General features: G+C 40.7%; 1 protein-coding gene across 1 annotated transcript in view; it reads left to right on the forward strand.

Annotated features, from left to right (window-relative positions):
• Nucleotides 1-4,411: 4,411 nt before the first annotated feature.
• Nucleotides 4,412-20,856, forward strand: part of LOC136882127 (Ig-like and fibronectin type-III domain-containing protein 2) — a 159,877-nt gene continuing 143,432 nt past the window's right edge. The window contains exon 1 of the mRNA XM_068225671.1: nucleotides 4,412-4,529. Coding sequence (XP_068081772.1) covers nucleotides 4,427-4,529 — 103 coding nt within the window. The 5' untranslated portion in view covers nucleotides 4,412-4,426. The remainder of the gene's footprint in view (nucleotides 4,530-20,856) is intronic.

Consider the following 20,856-nt stretch of genomic DNA (forward strand, 5'->3'; position numbering starts at 1 on the left):
AAGATCATAAATACAATTACAGATATTAGTATTACAAATAACACCATTATTAACAGTTGTAAATCCTCTGGGTATTGTGCATCATGACAGTCAAAATAACGACTATTACTGGAGATTTTTAAAACAAATATATAGTCGAGTTCATGCCACGCCGCTGAGTCTTTCCAGCTCCTTCGGAATGAAAGCCGCGTCCCTTATGAGTAATGAGCTCAGCCTACATTATTGCCATCGTAATAGATTTCCCTGATACGGATTGAGTTGTATGGAAAAAATCTTGTTCTTTTCTTTACAAAACTTCCCAACAACAAAAATGGGAAACTGACTGAACGGAGTTACGATCCACGCATGTGTTTTCACCTAATAACTAGCTTATTTCATTAACTAATATGTTTGATACTACTTCTTTCGTCTTCAACTAAACATTCCCAAGCTTATGTGAGTTTAGCAGAGTAACAAGTCTCGATTTAGGACTTGCCTGGAGTTTGAACATCGGATGCCTCACAGTGGTCCTAGTCAAAATCCTGCCTAAATTCACAGGAATTGGACACCGGTACACTCAGTTTCATAGTAGAGTGGCCTCAAAAATCTGTCCTTCATAGTTCGTACGAAGATAGCTTTGTTTTGATTTGATTTGCTTTTTAGTCTTTGAAACCACCGGGCGAGTTGGCCGTGCGCGTAGAGGCGCGCGGCTGTGAGCTTGCATCCGGGAGATAGTACGTTCGAATCCCACTATCGGCAGCCCTGAAGATGGTTTTCCGTGGTTTCCCATTTTCACACCAGGCAAATGCTGGGGCTGTACCTTAATTAAGGCCACGGCCGCTTCCTTCCAACTCCTAGCCTTTCCTATCCCATCATCGCCGTAAGACCTATCTGTGTCGGTGCGACGTAAAGCCCCTAGTAAAAAAAATGGTCTTTGAAACTAAGCATTTTAAACGAATGCTTCATTTTTCTGACATTTGGTTTTGTAAGAATCAATACTTTTGAAGACGCCTTTTAATGTACAGTTGAACTTTGATATAACGACATCTGTTTCAGCGAAAACTCGTTTATAACGTCATGTTTCCTGTGGTACGGATATATTCCCAATAAGAAATGTGTTTTTCAGCTTTACTTAATACGACAAACGTGTATGCGTCTACCTCACATATAACGTCATTTTCAGCCTCAGTTTGGAATAATATTTTCTAAAAACCTAAGTATTTTAACAAATATTTTCTTGAAATCTGACAACCTGAAAAATTCTTTCCTGCCCCTTTCGTCATAGACCATGAGAATTCCGGAAGATTCCCCACCTCGTTGTGAGGTATTAACGGTACTTGCGTGCGGTCTGCTTCCACTGGACTACTTCTGCTATATTTGACTACTAAAAGAAGCGTTTTCACGTTGGAAGAAAGAGATGTAATAATTCACCAAATTGAGAAAGTAATTTAAAAAGCTGACGTGTCTCGTGAGTTTGGTCTTGTTAATTCCACAGTCCAAACGATTTGCAAGAGCAAGGATAAAATTTTTGATGCATTTGAACAGAATGGCGAAATTTAAGCGTCTAAGAAAACCTGAACGGAGTGAAGTTTATGAAACCTAATTAAGTTTATGTTAATGTACTTTTCATTTTCCACCTCACTGGACTGATAATACGAATCTCGGTTACTACGAAACTCGTTTATAACGACATATATAACCTAGTTCTACTGTATTTGTATTTGAGTCAATAAATAATACTGTAGCATCATCTACCATGTGCAGAATTAGATGATTGTTAATTAATTTCGTTGAGTAAACACTGAATATTCCACCAGAAATAATTTACATACCGACATCGTACGACATGATGTGGCAAATATACATTTTCTGATCTTTCAAAAATCCCGACTACCTCTGCTATATTTAACCAGTTCACCAGTCATGTTTATCCATCGATGGTTTCCAATATCCGTTCAAGAGACTCTAAGAGGCTCTAACAGTCTCTCACTTACTCACTGTTTCACATTTATGTGACTGCATTTCCACTACTTTAGAACTCGGTAAATGAAGATAGGTTTTCTACTAATGTTGACCGACCGGGCGAGTTGGCCGTGCGCGTAGAGGCGCGCGGCTGTGAGCTTGCATCCGGGAGATAGTAGGTTCGAATCTCACTACCGGCAGCCCTGAAAATGGTTTTCCGTGGTTTACCATTTTCACACCAGGCAAATGCTGGGGCTGTACCTTAATTAAGGCCACGGCCGCTTCCTTCCAACTCCTAGGCCTTTCCTATCCCATCGTCGCCATAAGACCTATCTGTGTCGGTGCGACGTAAAGCCCCTAGCAAAAAAAAAATGTTGACCGAATTTGCCAAACAATATGACTACTGATAAACACAGTATTATTATTTATTTACCATAATTTTGACAACAAATATTGAAGACGTCGGAGACCCGGCTTATAACTTTTTTTTTTTTTTTGCTAGTTGCTTTACGTCGCACCGACACAGATAGGTCTTATGGCGACGATGGGACAGGAAAGGGCTAGGAGTGGGAAGGAAGCGGCCGTGGCCTTAATTAAGGTACAGCCCCAGCATTTGCCTGGTGTGAAAATGGGAAACCACGGAAAACCATTTTCAGGGCTGCCGACAGTGGGGTTCGAGCCTACTATCTCCCGAACGGCTTATAACTAGATATGATTCTAAATACTTGCGTGGTTTACTAAACATTAATAGATAAAATAATAATAATAATAAACCATACATAATTCCTCATCATCCGCAAATGTTCTCGTTTAACCAGTTAACCAGCCATGTTGATCCAACAATAATTTCCAATAATCCGTTCGAGTGACTCTAAGCCTCTCTACCAGTCCCTCACTTACTCACTGTTTCACACCTCCAGGTACAAAGGCTGGTCTATTTATGTTACTGCACTTCTATTTGAACGATTGGTGCTAAGCAGTTCAATTTATTTATCTTATGTATTTATTTAGCGTATAATACTTGCATGACAACCTTCAGAAATTACAAAGTAACAATAAATTAAATAATAGTAGAATATGAGTTTAACAGACTAACAAAATTAATAGAAAGTAACTAATTATGAAGAAAAGTAGAAAATTGTTACAAGAAATGCTGTACTTAGAAGTAAAAAAAATATAATCGAAACACTGTATTATGGTTAGCATTAACTCTGCAACAGAAGATACAAATAACTTCTCATTACTGTCAACATTTACATCACTTCGGATTGGACTATAGAAGGAGATCTAGATTTTGTATCCATTGCACTGCTTCAAGCGCTTTTGAGTGAAGGTCCTCCACGCTTCCAGGGAAGGCACGAAGTGGATAGTCTAGCACAATGTGTTTTGTTGTTTTCCGCACTCATAGAAAGGGGAAGTTAACTATCCCCAACTGTATAGAGTAGCAGTATTTCTTCCCACTCCACATCTTAAATGGTTAAAACTACACCAGATACGGCGGAGCAGATTGAATCGTGCAGGATTTAAGGAGGGATTGTTAACTTCCCCTACCGCGAGGTGGAGATTATGTCTATTCTGTTAACCAGATGACGTTGCAATTGCGGTAGTTAATTATTAACTTACCGGGCGAGTTGGCCGTGCGCGTAGAGGCGCGTGGCTGTGAGCTTGCATCCGGGAGATAGTAGGTTCGAATCCCACTATCGGCAGCCCTGAAGATGGTTTTCCGTGGTTTCCCATTTTCACACCAGGCAAATGCTGGGGCTGTACCTTAATTAAGGCCACGGCCGCTTCCTTCCAACTCCTAGGCCTTTCCTATCCCATCGTCGCCATAAGACCTATCTGTGTCGGTGCGACGTAAAGCCCCTAGCATTATAATTATTAACTTTTTCCAATATTTATTTGTATTAGCGAAAATATCCTCATGTTTACTCCATAACTTTAGCTTACTTTTTCCTTTAATTTTTAGATCGCATCCGGGAGATAGTGGGTTCGAATCCCACTGTCGGCAGCCCTGAAGGTAGTTTTCCGTGGTTTCCCATTTTCACACCAGGCAAATACTGGGGCTGTACCTTAATTAAGGCCACGGCCGCTTCCGTCCCATTCCTAGGCCTTTCCCGTCCCATCGTCGCCATAAGACCTATCTGTGTCGGTGCGACGTAAAGCAAAATAGCAATTTTTAGATTTCCTCCATGAAGAACCGTGATGGCTACATACGAAAAAGGACACCAACAGATAACCCAGTAAAGGGCAAATATAAAGGAGCATATCTTGACTGAAGCTATTGTTTATGTTGTGTGTTTTATGTGATAATATTTTGGTTTTATATCATGCAATTTGACGAATTGGGTTATCATTTCTGTTATTGTGTGTTTCTCCAGCAGGTCTTCCGAGCATCAGGGACAGTCTCACACACCCGGTGCACGTGTACGAAGGTGACGACGCTCTCATCACGTGTGTGGTCCGCGATGTGGGGGACAACACGGTCATGTGGAAGAAGGAAGACCGCGAGAGACACAGCAGGAGGGTTCTGACGGCGGGCGAGAGCCGCGTCACCGCCGACAAGCGATTCGACGTCTTGCACGACGCCGGTAAGTACAAAAGAACTTTCTTCTAAGACGTAGATCTGATTGTTATATACTACTTCCAGCTCCATGGTGTAGAGTTTGTGAGGCTCAGGTTCTGTTTCTAGCGATTGGTTTAAACTGCGCTGGAATATATATGATTCCTTGCTCCTGTGGATCGGCTTATGTTGGCCAAACATGTAGGAAAGTAGCAACAAGGGTTAAAGAACATCGCAGGCACTTACGTCTTTGCCAGCCAGAGAAGTCTGCTGTGGCAGAACATGCCATACATAATGACCATCATATCGTTTTTGATGTAACTTCTGTCATTTATAAAGAGAAACATTTTATACCTAAAATCATTCGTGAGTCGATAGAAATTTCTAAACACCTGAATAATTTTAACAACGGTGACAGCTATATATACCATAGATAACTCGTCAACATCTTTCTCAGTGACTCTGAAGGCCCTGGAATGAACTACATTTCTAACTGGGTCTCTCGAGTGAGAGTTGCCAGTACCTTATTTGTTATTGCTCTGAAGACGACCCTGGTGGCAAGATCGAGACGCGTCAGCAGATTATTAACATTACGCGACCTAATATCCTCAAATTATTATCAAATCATAATTACAGTATATTAGAGCCTCCGTGGCTCAGACGGCAGCGCGTCGGCCTCTCACCGCTGGATACCGTGGTTCAAATCCCGGTCACCCCATGTGAGATTTGTGCTGGACAAAGCGGAGGCGGGACAGGTTTTTCTCCGGGTACTCCGGTTTTCCCTGTCATCTTTCATTCCAGCAACACTCTCTATTCTCATTTCGTAGCACCTATCATCCATTAATATATCACTTTGGGAGTGGCGACCCCATCGTAATAATTGCCTATATATGATTCATTCATTACATCCCTGACCCGGTCACTGACTGGAAAACAGGTTGTAGGTTTTCATTTTCAATTACAGTATATTATTACTCTGTAATAGGCCACCGGATACCACGGGTCCCTTATACCTTTATACTCAGAATGTATCCCTTAACAACCTCCACACGTTTGTCGGCGGATTTCAGGTTCACCCTTTATATGTGGACATCAGACAGTAACATTTTAATTTTGTAGTGTAGAAGTTGAAGACATCTATGACAAATGTGATCTACAAGACAATATAAACTATTCTGACGTGTTTGGATGCTGACAGATAGAGACAATATATTTCACTGGTGTATGGATACATAATGGAAACATATGACGGAGAGATTTACTACCTACTGTAGAACAGCCAATAATTGAGTTAACTGCACCACGCTTGTTAATTAATAGCCGCCGAAGCAGACTACATGACGAGATAGTGAGGAAATCGTGTATTTGATTACGAACTGTGATATTGAAATGAGAGTTCCAATTACATTTCTATTATTCTTCTGTTTGTTCGCTCTTGCGTATCGTTACATTACGATTACAGGCATGTAAAGACAACATGTTCTACTGTTTAAGTTCGGATTAAACCTCATCAAGTACGAGTATTGGAGGAAGCACACGCGGTCAAGACGGCTTGTTTTTCTTTTACCGATAACATCACCCTTCCAGATTTCCCCTGATTCATGTTTAGAGAGGATGGTTACCTTGTAGTTCTCGCACTTCAAATAACAATCATAACACCAGAGCACAAAACAAGTATACGAAGTACATTAAACACAGGGAGCTTGGAGAGGGGTTTAGTAGACAAAAAAGGATAAAGACAATGACTGAATAAACGGAACGTGAGATGAAATAAACAAAAACGAGTATGGAAATAAAAAAGTGTAAATTGCACGACTTCACATGACGACGTCTCCCTCCGTATCAATTCATGTTGCTCTACATCTATTTCATCTCAGCCTCCGGAAGGCACGTCTAATTCCGAGATTCATCAGGGAGATGGGCTTCTACATTGATAGCTTTGGGGATCTCCATTCCTTATGTGTGTTTGCAGGTTAAAAATTCTGAATAAAGAAGAATATGATCGAAAAAAGGGAAGGATACTATACACATGATGGAACACAGAACAAATCTACAAGAAAAGGAACCTGATAAGTTTAAAATAATTAATAATGAAATAAAACGCATACAAAGCCTATAAAGGTATTGAAATGATACTAGATAGCTTACAGAGTATATTGGCCTACTTAAGTTTCAGAATCTTCTTCTTTACAATGAGGTATTCTAGGGACCACATGTCAATTTCAATTCATTATTGATTGTTCTTTCCTCTTCCGTTCCTTTCAGTATTCCTTTAGCATTAATTTATTCCTCTCTTCTCAGACTACTTTGGACCGGGTTCCCTTTTCATTCTTCCTTAGAATCCTTCCATTTTTAAACTTCCCTTTTGTTAAACTGTTGTCATCCATTCTATAGATATGTCCAAAAAACGCAGCAGTCTCTTTTTTCCTATTGTTTCTGTTATATTGCTATGTTCTCGTGTATTTGCTTATTACTTCTTAATTTCCATTGTTCTGTTATTTTCACTGGATCTAGAATTTTTCTCATGATTCTTCTTTCTATTTATTCCAGTTTAACTAAATTATAGTACAAAACTAGTCGTTCACTTGCGTAAAGATATTCTGGTTTCACCGCTTTATTTTAGTGCCTTAATTTTGATTTTTCGATAAACATTCTTGTTGTAAAAATTCTTAGTGATGCCATACACTGTTTCCATCTTCCTTCTACAGCATATTTTTCTAAAGCATTTCCTTGAATTTTTTCTCCCAGGTATTTGAATTTCTTTACTTTATCTATTCGAACAATGTGTGTTGTCAAACATGTTGAAGCGCCTTTTTATATTTGTAATAGATTTCGTTTTTACTACAGAGATTCTCAAACCTGTTTGGTTGGTTATTTTTTCAAGAGTTTTATGTGTGTTGTTGCATTTGTCAGACTCTCTCAAAGTGTAGCATTATCGCCTGCAACTGCCAGGCAATTAATTTCAACACCGTTGTATTTTTTCTCCCCAAGATTTTGGCGATATTTATGTTCTTTAAATTTGTCATTCCAAATTCTTACGATTTGCAATAGATTTCAATTTAATTGCAACCCCTTCTCAAAATATGTTCAAAATTGCAGTCTTCTACTGTAATACACAAGGTTTTTAAAGAGCGCTAATTTGGGTGAGAACGAGCTTGTATTTCTGTATTTTGAACAGTTCTTGTACACGATTGCAATTGAAAAAATAATGCAATCTCGTTAAAATGTCCCTCAGTTACCAATGTCCAACCAATGGTTATTTAATAAAACAATTTTGAATATCTTCTATTACCCGTCGAAATTTTAATATTGAATTGTGTTACATCTGGTATAGTCTGTGCTTCGGGAATCTACCGTCCCTGAAGGGGTACGGCGGTGCTTTTAAACGGTGACGGCCTCTCTTAGGCCAGAATATCTGTAGCAGTGATTTGGGAAAAGGGTTAGATGGGTAGCGGCCATGGGCTATGAAAGGAACTGTCTCTGCATTCGCCTCATTGCATGAGAATAGAAACCCACGGAAGAACAATTCTGTACATCCCTACCCGAATGCAGAGCTGTGGCCTTTCCTCGCCTAAGCTATTCTGTTCCGTCCAACCTATTTTGTTCCACCCACCGGGTTTTACTAATTTTTCAGAACAACGTCCTACTACAACGGCAATGAATAGACAGTTTAATGCCTCCTGAGCTCGGAGGGCCAGAGCCCGAAGGTGTGGGAACTACCAACTGATACCAGGTCAAGAACAAATGTTGCCAACTATCGACAGGTTTTGTTAATTCTGGACGTCAGAAGTAGACAGTAGTTTAAAGGAGATCAGAAAGAAGCTACTGTGGCACATACTTTGCTAATTTTAAGACAGGTCGTATTGACAGTTCTGACCATCGTAGCTATCGAAAGGGCCAATACGATAAGAAGTACGGCGGACGGCGTAAGCTTGAACTATCGCATGACCACTTACCATACTTCATCGCTACTTTCTCTTTACACATACGATAGTATCGCATAGCTTATCTTAATTTCTGCGAACCATGCACGTGCAATAGTTTACCCATAAGAAGATACGACCAAAACAAGACATATATGATAAAAAATACGATATGTTTCTTCTTTCTAGTACATCCATTTTACGTAGTAGTAGTAGTAGTAGTAGTAGTAGTAGTAGTAGTAGTAGTAGTGGTAGTAGTAGTAGTAGTAGTAGTAGTAGTAGTAGTATGTCAAATACTGAGAGCGATTACTTGAAAGTCCTGTGTCGTTAAAATAAGCACAGTTCTGTTCCAAAACAAATGAACTAGACGACCGTATAGGCGCAGAAGTTCATTCCATTAGCAATATGGATTTGAAAAAGATACAATTTACGATATCCAAGCTTTACAGAATGAATATGTACAGGAGTTGCCATTCGTGTTCCACATGGACAAGTATTATCTTCTGTGTTCCACATGGCACTCTATGACCAGGGACTTATCGCATTGCTGTTGTCGCGTGCAGTGAGTGCTTTAAATGTAGCGTTTTAGATTAACGAGTGGTAAAGCTTTTAATTAAAATTTAAAGGAATTTCTAATGAAAGAATTTAAATTGCATGTTAAATTACTTTCTCTGCATTGGCTATGTGTAGTCAGGATGTTGCTTGTTGTTGATTACATGCCAGCTTCTAAGGTCTAGAGATGGACACCAGTTAGTAGCTCTATTTTATATTTATATGTGTTCTTACTTCGTCGGGTGCCTTGACTAAATAGTCAGTGCGGAGGCCTTCGGTTCAAAGGGCTTCGGGTTCGATTTATGAACGGGTCAGGGATTATAAGCGCGTGTAACTCCGCGACTGGTGTTTGTGATTGTTCCGAAAAATGTCTCTTCATTTACTCACAACACACCACACTTCAATCCACCAGAGAAACACACACACACACTCGCGCATGGGATTGACGTCAGAAAAGGCATTCAGCTGTAAAAAAGCGCCAGATGCACCTGCAACCAAACAACGGGGTGGAAGAAGAAGTAGGGCCTTATTTTCTGCAATATTTTCAAGCGAGCATGGCCAAGGTCCCTCCAGTTTTACGTGTAATCAGAACAGATCTCGTATGCATTGCCCGGAATTCAAACCACAGCCACCTTTTCAACCGGATCTCATCCCCTGTGCTGTATTTGTTTTTAGTTCATAATACGGTAACTGGTAGAATTGGAATAGTGTACGTCCATTACATGGGAGTCAGTACGACAATAACCCGCAACGCGTTTCAGCTCGCCGTGTTCAACGCTTATACTTCAGAAACTGCACAATGTAGACCTAAATGATCGTAGAAGACGAGATGACATTACTATCACATCCGCTTATGATGACATCATAGTGCAGCGAAAAAAAACTAAATGGCGCCGACTACAGTGCGCCATGTCAATTTTTTAATTATCGGATATACTTACGGAGTCAATTTTGATTATCTAAGTGTCTCTTGAAAGGAAATGAACACTCCTTTAAAGCATAATAGACTAAACGTTGAAACAAGCAAACGGTGCATTTATGAAGTAAAATTTGACGACAGAATTAAAAATGACGAAGATTATCACCCAAAAAGCCAAGAGGAAACCAATGAAAGGGCGTTCGGATGACCATCGAGGCGAAGAGACAATGTGGCAGGCGAGTGTCGACCACGCCGTAAAGCTGAGCGTGAGAACGAAGAAGACCGCGCACGGTGCGAGTGAATCCACTATTTCTTCTTCTGTTGTATCTAATATTGATATTAAAAAGCTTTCGGATGACAGAGGGCATCGAGACGAGAGGACAATGTGGTTAGCGAGTGTTAGGCACACCGTAAAGCCGAGCGTGAGAACTTCGCTCACTTCTTCGCTTCCTTTCAACAACCCAATAATGCCAGCAAACAATGCCACCCGCGGCACACGTGCGACAGAGCAGTTGCCGAACATCCTCGGCTATGGGTTTTCGATGAAGCAGAACATGGTACACAAGGTCATCCACCCCAGGGAATCGGCATATTTTTCAGGCTATAGAGTAACATTTTTTGTAAACATGGAGGGTATTTCTGGTTGATGAACTGTTCCACTTTGATCCTGCTGTACTGACATCTGTGGTGTGACGTCGTGATAGAATATGAATCCTTTAGTCTTTACCAATTCAGGTCTTTTATACTGAATGGCGACATTCAGTCCCTCCAACTTTGAATGGTAATTTTCGGAATCGATGGCCTCACCAGTCGTAATAAATTCAAAGTACAGAATTATCTTCCAGTCTTGCCAAATGCACGCCATAAGCTTGCTGGGATGATCATCTTGTTTCGGAACTGATACATGTGGCTCACCTTTCTTGCACAGTCCTTTCGCATACTGCATTGTCATATGCTATCCATTTTTCATTGCCTGTCTCCGGCCGTTCCAGAGAATCATCCTTGTGTGGGTGTCGCAATAAGGAATCGCAAATAGAAACGCGCTGCACCAAATTATTGTCACACATTTCACGTGGAACCCACATCGCACAGATTTCAGTAAATAAGCTTCCTTAAGTGCCCGGCTGCACTACTTTATTCCTTTCATGACTGCCACCGAAGTCTTTCCTGAGCTCGGCTTGTCTTTTAGGAAGAAATTCACCGATCGAATTCATAAAGATCACTTTTGACATGGCCGATTCGTCACTGCGTCTATTCTATACACCGCGCAAATTTTCATTCTGGTTTGTGAGGTGGTTTACTCTTACGGGAATCTATCGGTGGTCTATGCTCCATTCTCCCACAAAAGAAAGACAAGTCCACAGTGATGAGGCCAAGGTCAATAATTATACATACAAACTGACAGATCCCACGGAGGTTCTGGGTGTTGACTCAATGGAGCAGGGTGCATAGGCAACCACCATAGCGCAGGTGTAGTGCTGCACCATGTCGTCAGGCGTTTCACGATTGGACTTCTGATACCAGCCAATCGTCTACGGCACTGAAGAATATCGACGATAATGTTCACAGTGCTAATGTGGATCTTTCGGAGGACTTCATGGAAACGGTAGTTACGAAACAACACGAGCAAAATTAACCGTGGCCTGAGATATGTGTATCTGGTAAACACTCAGTCTGTAGGTTCAAAATATATCGTAGCATTTCACTCGTCAACCCACATAGAGGTATTCACGCTTAAATAGTATGCGGAAATGTCCAATACAGCCTAACACGGACCATGCTTATGCTGTAATAGGTTAGAATACCAACTTACTTGTTCTTTTCAGGGTTAATTTATTTTTAAAAGGGTAATTTCGGACCAGATATGTATTTTTGATTATGTATAATGGCCATGTTACCTGAATCAGAAATTATATAAATTTTTTATTCTGAACCATGTTAAAAATTTGGGAACTGCAATATATACTCCTCATATTCAAGACGAGGCAAGGTGGGAAATTAATTCGTTTACTTTCTTTCTTAACAACCGGGAGAGTTGGCCGTGCGGTTAAATGCGCGCGGCTGTGAGCTTGCATCCGGGAGATAGTGGGTTCGAACCCCGCTTTCGGTAGCACTGAAGATGGTTTTCCGTGGTTTCCAATTCTCACACCATGAAAATCCTAGGGTTGTACCTTAATTAAGGCCACGGCCGCTTCCTTCCCACTGCTAGGCCTTTACTATCCCACCGTTGCCATAAGACCTATCTGTGTCGGTGCGACGTAAATCAAATCGTAAAAAAAATATTCTTAACACAATAATCTAAATGACTCAGATCTGGAGTTAGAAACAGTATTTATTAACTGTTGCGGTACACGTTTTACATTGAGTACAAAATTATGAGATTTATTATTTAACCAATCGTCAAGTGAGTGCAGCCATAAATGAGAAAGGAATGTTGCAAAATATTTGGGTCATACCAACCCCAGAATTCAAACGGTGCTGTGTTTGGACCAGAGCAGCAAACAATACGCACCACGTGATGTGTATTGTCGAAATAAGGCATCTGTTCAGTATGCCTTTGAGATGTTATTGTTTTCATTTTATTTCTTAATAAACTTCTTAATAAACTTTACACATCATAATTCCGAACTATTTTGTTCGAATGTGGCAGTGGATGTGCTACTGGAGCACGGAACTCGCCTCACGAGGTTTGCCCACCTTGATTTCAAACGCTCCCTTTCGATGATCGACATGGGCGCCTTTTTTTTTACTTTTGGAATTCTTGCAAGCCTCTCTATTCTGTTTAATTCGTATTCGATCATTTTCAAGCCACTTTTGTTCATCTATTATAGTATTTTACGAAAAAAAGAAAGGTTTTTCTCAAAATTTCACTATTTGAATTCTTTTTGCTGTATACTTGTAGAACCCATTGACATCAATCAAATTACACCTATTGTAGAATATTCTTACCGCACCAATGCGTTAGTTTGTGTTTTGTATTCAAAAGAAACGTACGGTTTTCTCGCGCACCAAATATTAAAGAACTTGGTCAATCATTATTGTTTCATTCCATATACTTCATTATGGAAAACATAATCATAATTCAGGTTGTTGTATGACGACGTTATTATCGCGTTAATTGCGGTCAACATGGCTCTTTTTTATTTGTCCACAACTCCTTTTGTTCCGATGGGACACAATGGCAGAGTAATCCGTCCCTACATGCGTGGCTGACATTATGTTCCGATCAGTGTGCGGTCTAGACAGTATCCACTGAACTGAATATCCCATGGCCAGTATTTGTTCAACCTGGTCTTTCTAGCGTCATTAGTTTAATCTCGAGAGTATATTAGACTGCCAGTTAGTTAACTGATTACATTTGCCTTTGAAAACTTCTTGAACCTGACTAAAACTTTTTTTCGTGACGGAAAGAACTTTGTACTTGGTATCACCTCTCTGATGCATCAGATACAGAGGCATTTATTATTTTACACACAGTAGTTGTTATAAGGAATGAATGGACTATGATGCCTCAGTACTGGAGGTATCTGCACAAAATTTGATAATATGATGCCCGGGTTCGATTCCCGGCTCTGCCACGAATAATAATAATAATAATAATCAACTACCACCTGGATTCAAGAAGTCAAGAAAGACCTGGAAAGGAACAACATACGAGAAGAAGAATTATTGGAAAGAAAGATTTTTAGGAAGAAAGTCTTACAAATGGAAGGATTCCAAGGGAGGAAGGAAAAGAAAACAGGCACAAAGTGGACTGAAGACAGGAAAAAGAAACACAGTGAAACAATGAAAGAATACTGGAAGAAAAGGAAAGAACTAAGGAGGAACAATTGAAATTGTATCGTGGTCCTTAGAAGGCCGGAACGCAAGAATAATAATAATAATAATAATAATAATAATAATAATAATAATAATAATAATAATAATGAAAGTCTAAAGCCTGCTTCCAGTCATTTCGACCGGGTCAGAAATGAAATGAATGAAGTCCCATCTAGCGGCAAGGATAGGAATTTCGACGGCTGCCGAAGCCTGTCTCACTCCTCTGGGGCAATGATTAATGACTGACAGATGAAATGAAGTGATATTGGAGAGTGTTGCTGGAATGAAAGATGACAGAAAACCGGACTACCCGGAGAAAAACCTGTCCCGCCTCCGCTTTCTCCAGCACAAATATTACATGGAGTGACCGTGATTATTATTATTATTATTATTATTATTATTATTATTATTATTGTTATTATTATTATTATTATTATTATTATTATTATTATTATTATTATTATTATTATTATTATTATTATTATTATTATTATTATTTCTTCGTTTCTTAATCCCCCTACACTCCAGAGTTGTATACTCCCTCGGTCTCAGCGAGGGATCCCACATCTACCCCCTCAAGAACAGTATCATGGAGCGTCAGTCTTGGGTCGTAGAATACAACTGGCAAGGATGACCACTACCTCGCCCAGGCGGCCTCACCTGCTATGCTGAACAGGGGCCTTAAGGGAGGATAGGAAGATTGGAAGGGATAGATAAGGAAGAGGGGAGGAAGCGGCCGTGGCCATAAGTTAGGTGCCATCCCGGCATTTGCCTGGTGGAGAAGTGGGAAACTATGGAAAACCACTTCGAAGACGGCTGAGGAGGGAATCAAACCCCCGTCTACTCAGTTGAACTCCCGAAGCTAAGTGGACCCCATTCTAGCCCCCCTACCACTATTCAAATTTCGTGGCAGAGCCGGGAATCGAACCCGGGCCTCCAGGGGGGGGGCAGCTAATCACACTAACCACTACACCACGGAGGCGGCAATAATAATAATAATAAATACACCGGGCGAATTGGCCGTGCTGTTAGGGCCGCGCAGCTGTGTGCTTGCATTAGGGATATAGTGAGTTCGAATGCTACCACCGGTAGCGTTGAAGATGGTTTTCTGTGCTTCCTCATTTTCATACCAGACGAATGATGGGGCTTTGACTTCCCTTCCTTGCATCGTAAGACCATGAAAGCCTTTGGAGGATTGAAGGTAAAGGTAACCTTGGCATTGAGTCAGATTAGTTAGTTGCATGATTAGCATAGTCCACCTTAAGAGTCGGGGTTCGAATCCTGGTTGATCCTGGATAGTAATTTTTATCTCAAATATCACATGGCGTCAGAAAGGGCATCCGGCCTTAAACCACCGACCACCAAAATGAGTCTGGGTAGCTCCAGTGACCTCAGAAATACCTGGGATAAGCTGAAGAGACTTCCGACCTAGTCTGGCTAAAACCCGGGCCATCTGCCTTTCCAAAAATGTAAAAAGTTGATTAAATTTCGCTGTGGGAAAAACGAATGAACATAAATGTATGTTTCAATTAAATGTGTGACGCGATGTTATCTAGCAAGCGTGCAGGCTGTGATGTGAAGTATTCATGGATGACCATCGCATACAGCTCTCAAGGTACTGTTTCTAGGTAACATCGCAACACACATTTTATTACGAGGTATTATATCGTTACACTCATTTCCGGAAGACACCCCCCCCCCCCAGTCTATGAAATATTTGTTGTCACAAACATTTTTTCTAAATTCTTTAGACTTCATGGTGGGGTGGACCAAGTGTGCCTTTACTGTCTCGCTACGCATCCCCTTCCTGTGACACTGAATGTATGTTTGAACTGACCCAAATATCGTACAGTATTAACAAAGCTAATTGGTGAATTAAAAATGCATAAAGCCCAATTTCATTGTTGTGAAGGGATAATTTTCATAGACAATATTTTATAAAGGATCAAAGTTTAATTATCATACGCAAAGCAGCTTAGTTCATGTAACTATAAAATGAAACAGCACCGTAAAATAAACTAGCATGTGCCATCCACATAATTCCTTCACAAATAGAGTGTTGTACTTCTGACAATCTATAATCTCATAGAGGTTAATGTTGTCATTTTTATTCATTATTAATTCCTTTGCTGGCCGGTTTAATGTCACCCTAATACATAGTCTATAGGCTTTATGTGACAATCGAATGGAGAAAGAGCCACGACTAGAAAGAAAGCCAACTCGCTAAAATGAGACTCCGTAGGCCTCACAAACCTGATGGAGTCGGGGTCGGAAGAGAACGAGAGTGGACCAAGGGATGGATGAATGTGAAGAACCTTGACAGACCACACAGTAACGCTGCTGATCGAACACACACTCGTCTTGATGTGTAGCTGGGAGCCATTTAAATGCGAGTTCTCGGTCCTTGCCCGGCCCCTGGGTTATATATTGCTTACATCCCCCTCGCTTGTATCCCAGCAGATTAAAAGTTACTTTATGTTTCATTCGGAAGGGCACAAGCTCTTGTATCGCATATTGATGCAGATAAAATTTGCATACGAGAGAGACTCCGTAAACATTTCGTTGTATTTAATTTCTTATTACGACTCTCCAGACCTCGTTTTTCACAAGAGCTATCTTGGCATTGTGTTTCCTCTCAGGCTTTTCACTGTTATACCGCAGTTTCAAACATCTGAAAAGAACATGTTGGAAATGTGGTTTTATCGATAGCTGACAAGAGTATCTTGGGTTGAAAATGTGAAGTTACTTCTTTCTTTTTAGTGTCTGGCTTTTAGTGCAGGTATTCTAACCAGGAAATGCATTTTTTTTTCCGTCATCTCTGTATGTATTGCACCCATTTGATCGAGTATGTGTGTATCTAGGCACATCGCGAGAAAATGGCTGAAGAGAATTTAATGAAAATCGATAACTAACGTCAGAGTATAAGGCACTACCATCTAGGCTATAAATAATTGTATTTACGCTGAGTGAAATGGTAGTTTAGGGGAAGTCCTAAAATTCCGTTTGCAATAATATTATTAGTCGCCCTATCGATAAATACTAAATAACTACTGCTATATAGAATTAAAATTCCCATCATTTATGTCTTATATACATTTACCTTATCAGCTATGATAAAAAAGATATTCATGAATTTCACTTATTGTTGTTAAGTCCATATCAATGCCGAGCCACGAGAAAATGGGCGAACAGAATTTAATGAAACTTGGTATGTAAAGTCCAGGAATAAAGTACTATATTTTAGGCTATAAATGACTTATAATTTTATTCACGCTGGATAAAATGGTAGTTTAGGGAAAGGTGCCAATAATTAAATTTTTAAATACCTATGTCGTCATGCAATTTCATAAAATCTAACTCACAAGGTGTACACGACTTCATCTAGAATCCCGTAGAGAATTACGGGTACATCAGATAGTCACACAATATATTAGTCTCCATGACCTAAAGGTCAGTGAAATAGCTTTCTGTTCAAAGGATTTCGAGTTCGATTCCCGACCAGTTCTGTGATTTTAACTGCGGATAACTCTGATACTGTATATGTTCGTCTTAATACACATACAGCATACCATCACAGAAACATGCAATAGTAAATACACCCATCATATAGGATTGGTGTCAGGAAGGGCATTCAGCCGTAAAACTGGACTAAATCTTCACGAAGTGATGACCGTAGGAAACGAAGAAGAATCAACTTCAGGCAAGCAAAAGACAAACAAAGTCTCCTCCGTAAGGCGATGAAGGCCCTTGGAGGAGTGGAAGGTAAAGGCTTTCACCATTGTTAACCGCAGCACGTGATGGGGTAGAGTAGTGAGCTCTACGCCCTGCCGCCTTTGCCCCCAGGAATTAACCTGGTACTCATTTTTGTTGTAGGCTGAGTGAATGTCAGGGCCATATGCACCTCCGGAAGTGGAAATCATCATCATCATCATCATCATCTGTTTACCCTCCAGGTTCGGTTTTTCCCTCGGACTTAGCGAGGGATCCCACCTCTACCGCCTCAAGGGCAGTGTCCTGGAGCTGCAGACTCTTGGTCGGGGGATACAACTGGGGAGTATGACCAGTACCTCGCCCAGGCGGCCTCAACTGCTATGCTGAACAGGGGCCTTGTGGAGGGATGGGAAGATTGGAAGGGATAGGCAAGGAAGAGGGAGGAAGCGGCCGTGGCCTTAAGTTAGGTACCATCCCGGCATTCGCCTGGAGGAGAAGTGGGAAACCACGGAAAACCACTTCCAGGATGGCTGAGGCGGGAATCGAACCCACCTCTACTCAGTTGACCTCCCGAGGCTGAGTGGACCCCGTTCCAGCCCTCGTACCACTTTTCAAATTTCGTGGCAGAGCCGGGAATCGAACCCGGGCCTCCGGGGGTGGCAGCTAATCACGCTAACCACTACACCACAGAGGCGGACCGGAAGTGGAAATCTCGTTTCTTAATTCAGGCAAGCAACTGAATGTTAAAAATATTCTAGGGATATGAGCAACGAATTTGAGGTAAATATAATATAATAAAGTATGAGAATATGCTATGTGATCCTCCGTGGCTCAGAGAGCAGCGCGTCAGCCTCTCACCGCTGGATACCGTGGTTCAAATCCCGGTCGCTCCATCTGAGATTTGTGCTGGACAAAGCGGAGGTGGGACAGGTTTTTTTTTTTTTTTTTTTTTTTTTTCGGGTACTCCGGTTTTCCCTGTCATCTTTCACTCCAGCAACACTCTCCATTATTTCATAGCATTTATCACCTTGGGAGTGGCGGCCCCATTGTACTAATAGCGTATATCCGTTTCAATCATTACATCCCTGACCCGGTCAAAGACTGGAAGACAGGCTTTAGGTTTTCATTCATTAGAATATATTATGTATTCCTAAAAATTGCAATTCTTTTCTTAATCATCGTTATCCGGTCAATTAGATTAGCAGTTTGCCTCTTTTTCTATCACTACGAGCGCTAATGTGAGTCAATGCATTGTTTCACTTAACCACCACTACGAGCGCTAATAATAATTGTACCGGGCGGTACACCTCCACGCCGCTAATTTAAAAGTTGCGCCAGTTGAAACTCCTCTGCTGGAGGAAGTCTGAACTTTATTGACGGTATTAATTTTCTACTTTCTCAGAAGATGTCACTACCTGTAAATTTCGGAATTTTAGAACTGTGTCATTTTTGATGTGTTTTTGTTTTGCTTGAAGTAAGAAGTGTGAACTTTCTCTTCTAGAGGACACTACTGAAGAACTACAATAGTGCACCCTAGTGCGAAGAAAAAGAACTGTTCTTTGGAGAAAATTTTATTTCAAAAGTTTGTTCTTTGTTAAATTTCTTTCTGTCATTGGTTAAGTTGGCAATATTACCCCTTTCTTTCCCCTTGTTTTAAAACTAGCCAATCCCGAATTTCTTTAATTAATTTTCCACCAATAATGTATTTCTTCTTCATCTTGTGTAGGGGTTTCTCTTTATTCTCCAATAAAGTGATTGTGGGCGGGTGTTCTCATTCCCCTAACGCCTAGAACCTTCCGCGAGAGTATATAAACTGCTGATTTTAGGGTCTCTGAGCCACTTCTGTTCCATCTTTCAGTGTGTAAAGTACATAGCAGGGGGCGGGAAGCGCCTCTTTCTTCGGCAGCGGTCAACAAGGTAATGGCCGATTAATTACTTATTTTCTTGCTTGCTCAGCAGTTTAACTCTCGGGGCGGGTCCGAAGCTTTTTCCATTATGTAACCTTCCTTAAAATGTAAAGAAACTTGTATCTATTTCATCTTTTGAACTGCATATCGGGATAGAGAGTGCTTAACCCTCTCGAGCTCCCAATCATAATGTTTTGAGGTGAACTTATTTTTCTCAACCTATTCTTCGTTAGTATAATGTAAATTGTTCTTTTCTGAAGTCACCTCTGTAGTATGGGATTAGCCCTTGCATTAATGGCCTAGTGCCAAGTAGGTTTTAAAAACAAAGTGTATTAGGAGTGCAGATCGCCTCCTCTCAAATTGTTATTTTGGAGGTCATGTAATCAACCTTCTTTTCATTTAATAGACCTCAGTAGTTTGGGTATTTTACCCCTGTGTCTATGTCCAGTGAGGACAACTTGAAGGTGGAGTTTGGTGTGGCCTGGGAGAGGCTTAGAGTTGAGAGCGAGTGGCTCTTTTTGAAAATTGAGTGTTGTATGACTCGTGGAGGCTTTTCAGTGTAATTTGGAGCAAGGGCTCCTAGGCATGAATGGGGTTTTCTGCCCCTCTGTTGAAACTTGTGTTTGGGGTAAAACTGAGCTGATTGCCCAAGCATTGTGAAGTCAGGGCGCGAAGCCCAAATCCTGTAAATATTGTAACTACCCTTTTGACTTGCTACTTTGTACCTGCCATGCTTGTTATTTCCTTATTTTGAAAAGAAAATATAACCTTGTTAAATTTTAAATTAATTTTACTTTCGTAGCTCGAGACCCGTTCACACCCGCACCTTCTTTCACCTCTACCTACCGCTAAAACACGGTAACAATAATAATCGTATGGCCTCAGCTACCGTGTGCAGACATTTCAATTTGACGCCATCTGGCTGTCTGCTCGTCAATTTCGACGTTCCGTTTTACTCTAGGTCCGCTAGATGGCAGACAGAGTAAACAGGATCTCTCTTGGGCATCTATGGCTGAGATTTAATTAATTTTGTCGGGTAAATACCAAATGTATCACCAGAGATCTTTTACATGCCGACATCGTACGACATGGAGTGTCGTATGGACTTTTTTCCGCATTGTTTCACTTAACCACCACTACGAGCGCTAATGTGAGTCAATGCATTGTTTCACTTAACCACCACTACGAGCGCTAATGTGAGTCAATGCATTGTTTCACTTAACCACCACTACGAGCGCTAATGTGAGTCAATGCATCGTTTCACTTAACCACCACTACGAGCGCTAATGTGAGTCAATGCATTGTTTCACTTAACCACCACTACGAGCGCTAATTTGAGTCAATGCAGAGTGTCACGTAAGCCTTATAACTACATTCAGTGTGGACATTTTTCAAAAAATCAAATAATGCCTGAGGTATTGAAGCAGGGAACACATTACACAAAGAATTATGTAATACGTTAATTTGGGTGGGATTTTATTGAAAAAGAAAACGAGTAAACATTTTAGAGTGTTCTTCCAGAAC

The sequence above is a fragment of the Anabrus simplex genome, chromosome 1 (assembly GCF_040414725.1).
Source record: "Anabrus simplex isolate iqAnaSimp1 chromosome 1, ASM4041472v1, whole genome shotgun sequence".
Lineage (NCBI taxonomy): Eukaryota > Metazoa > Arthropoda > Insecta > Orthoptera > Tettigoniidae > Anabrus > Anabrus simplex.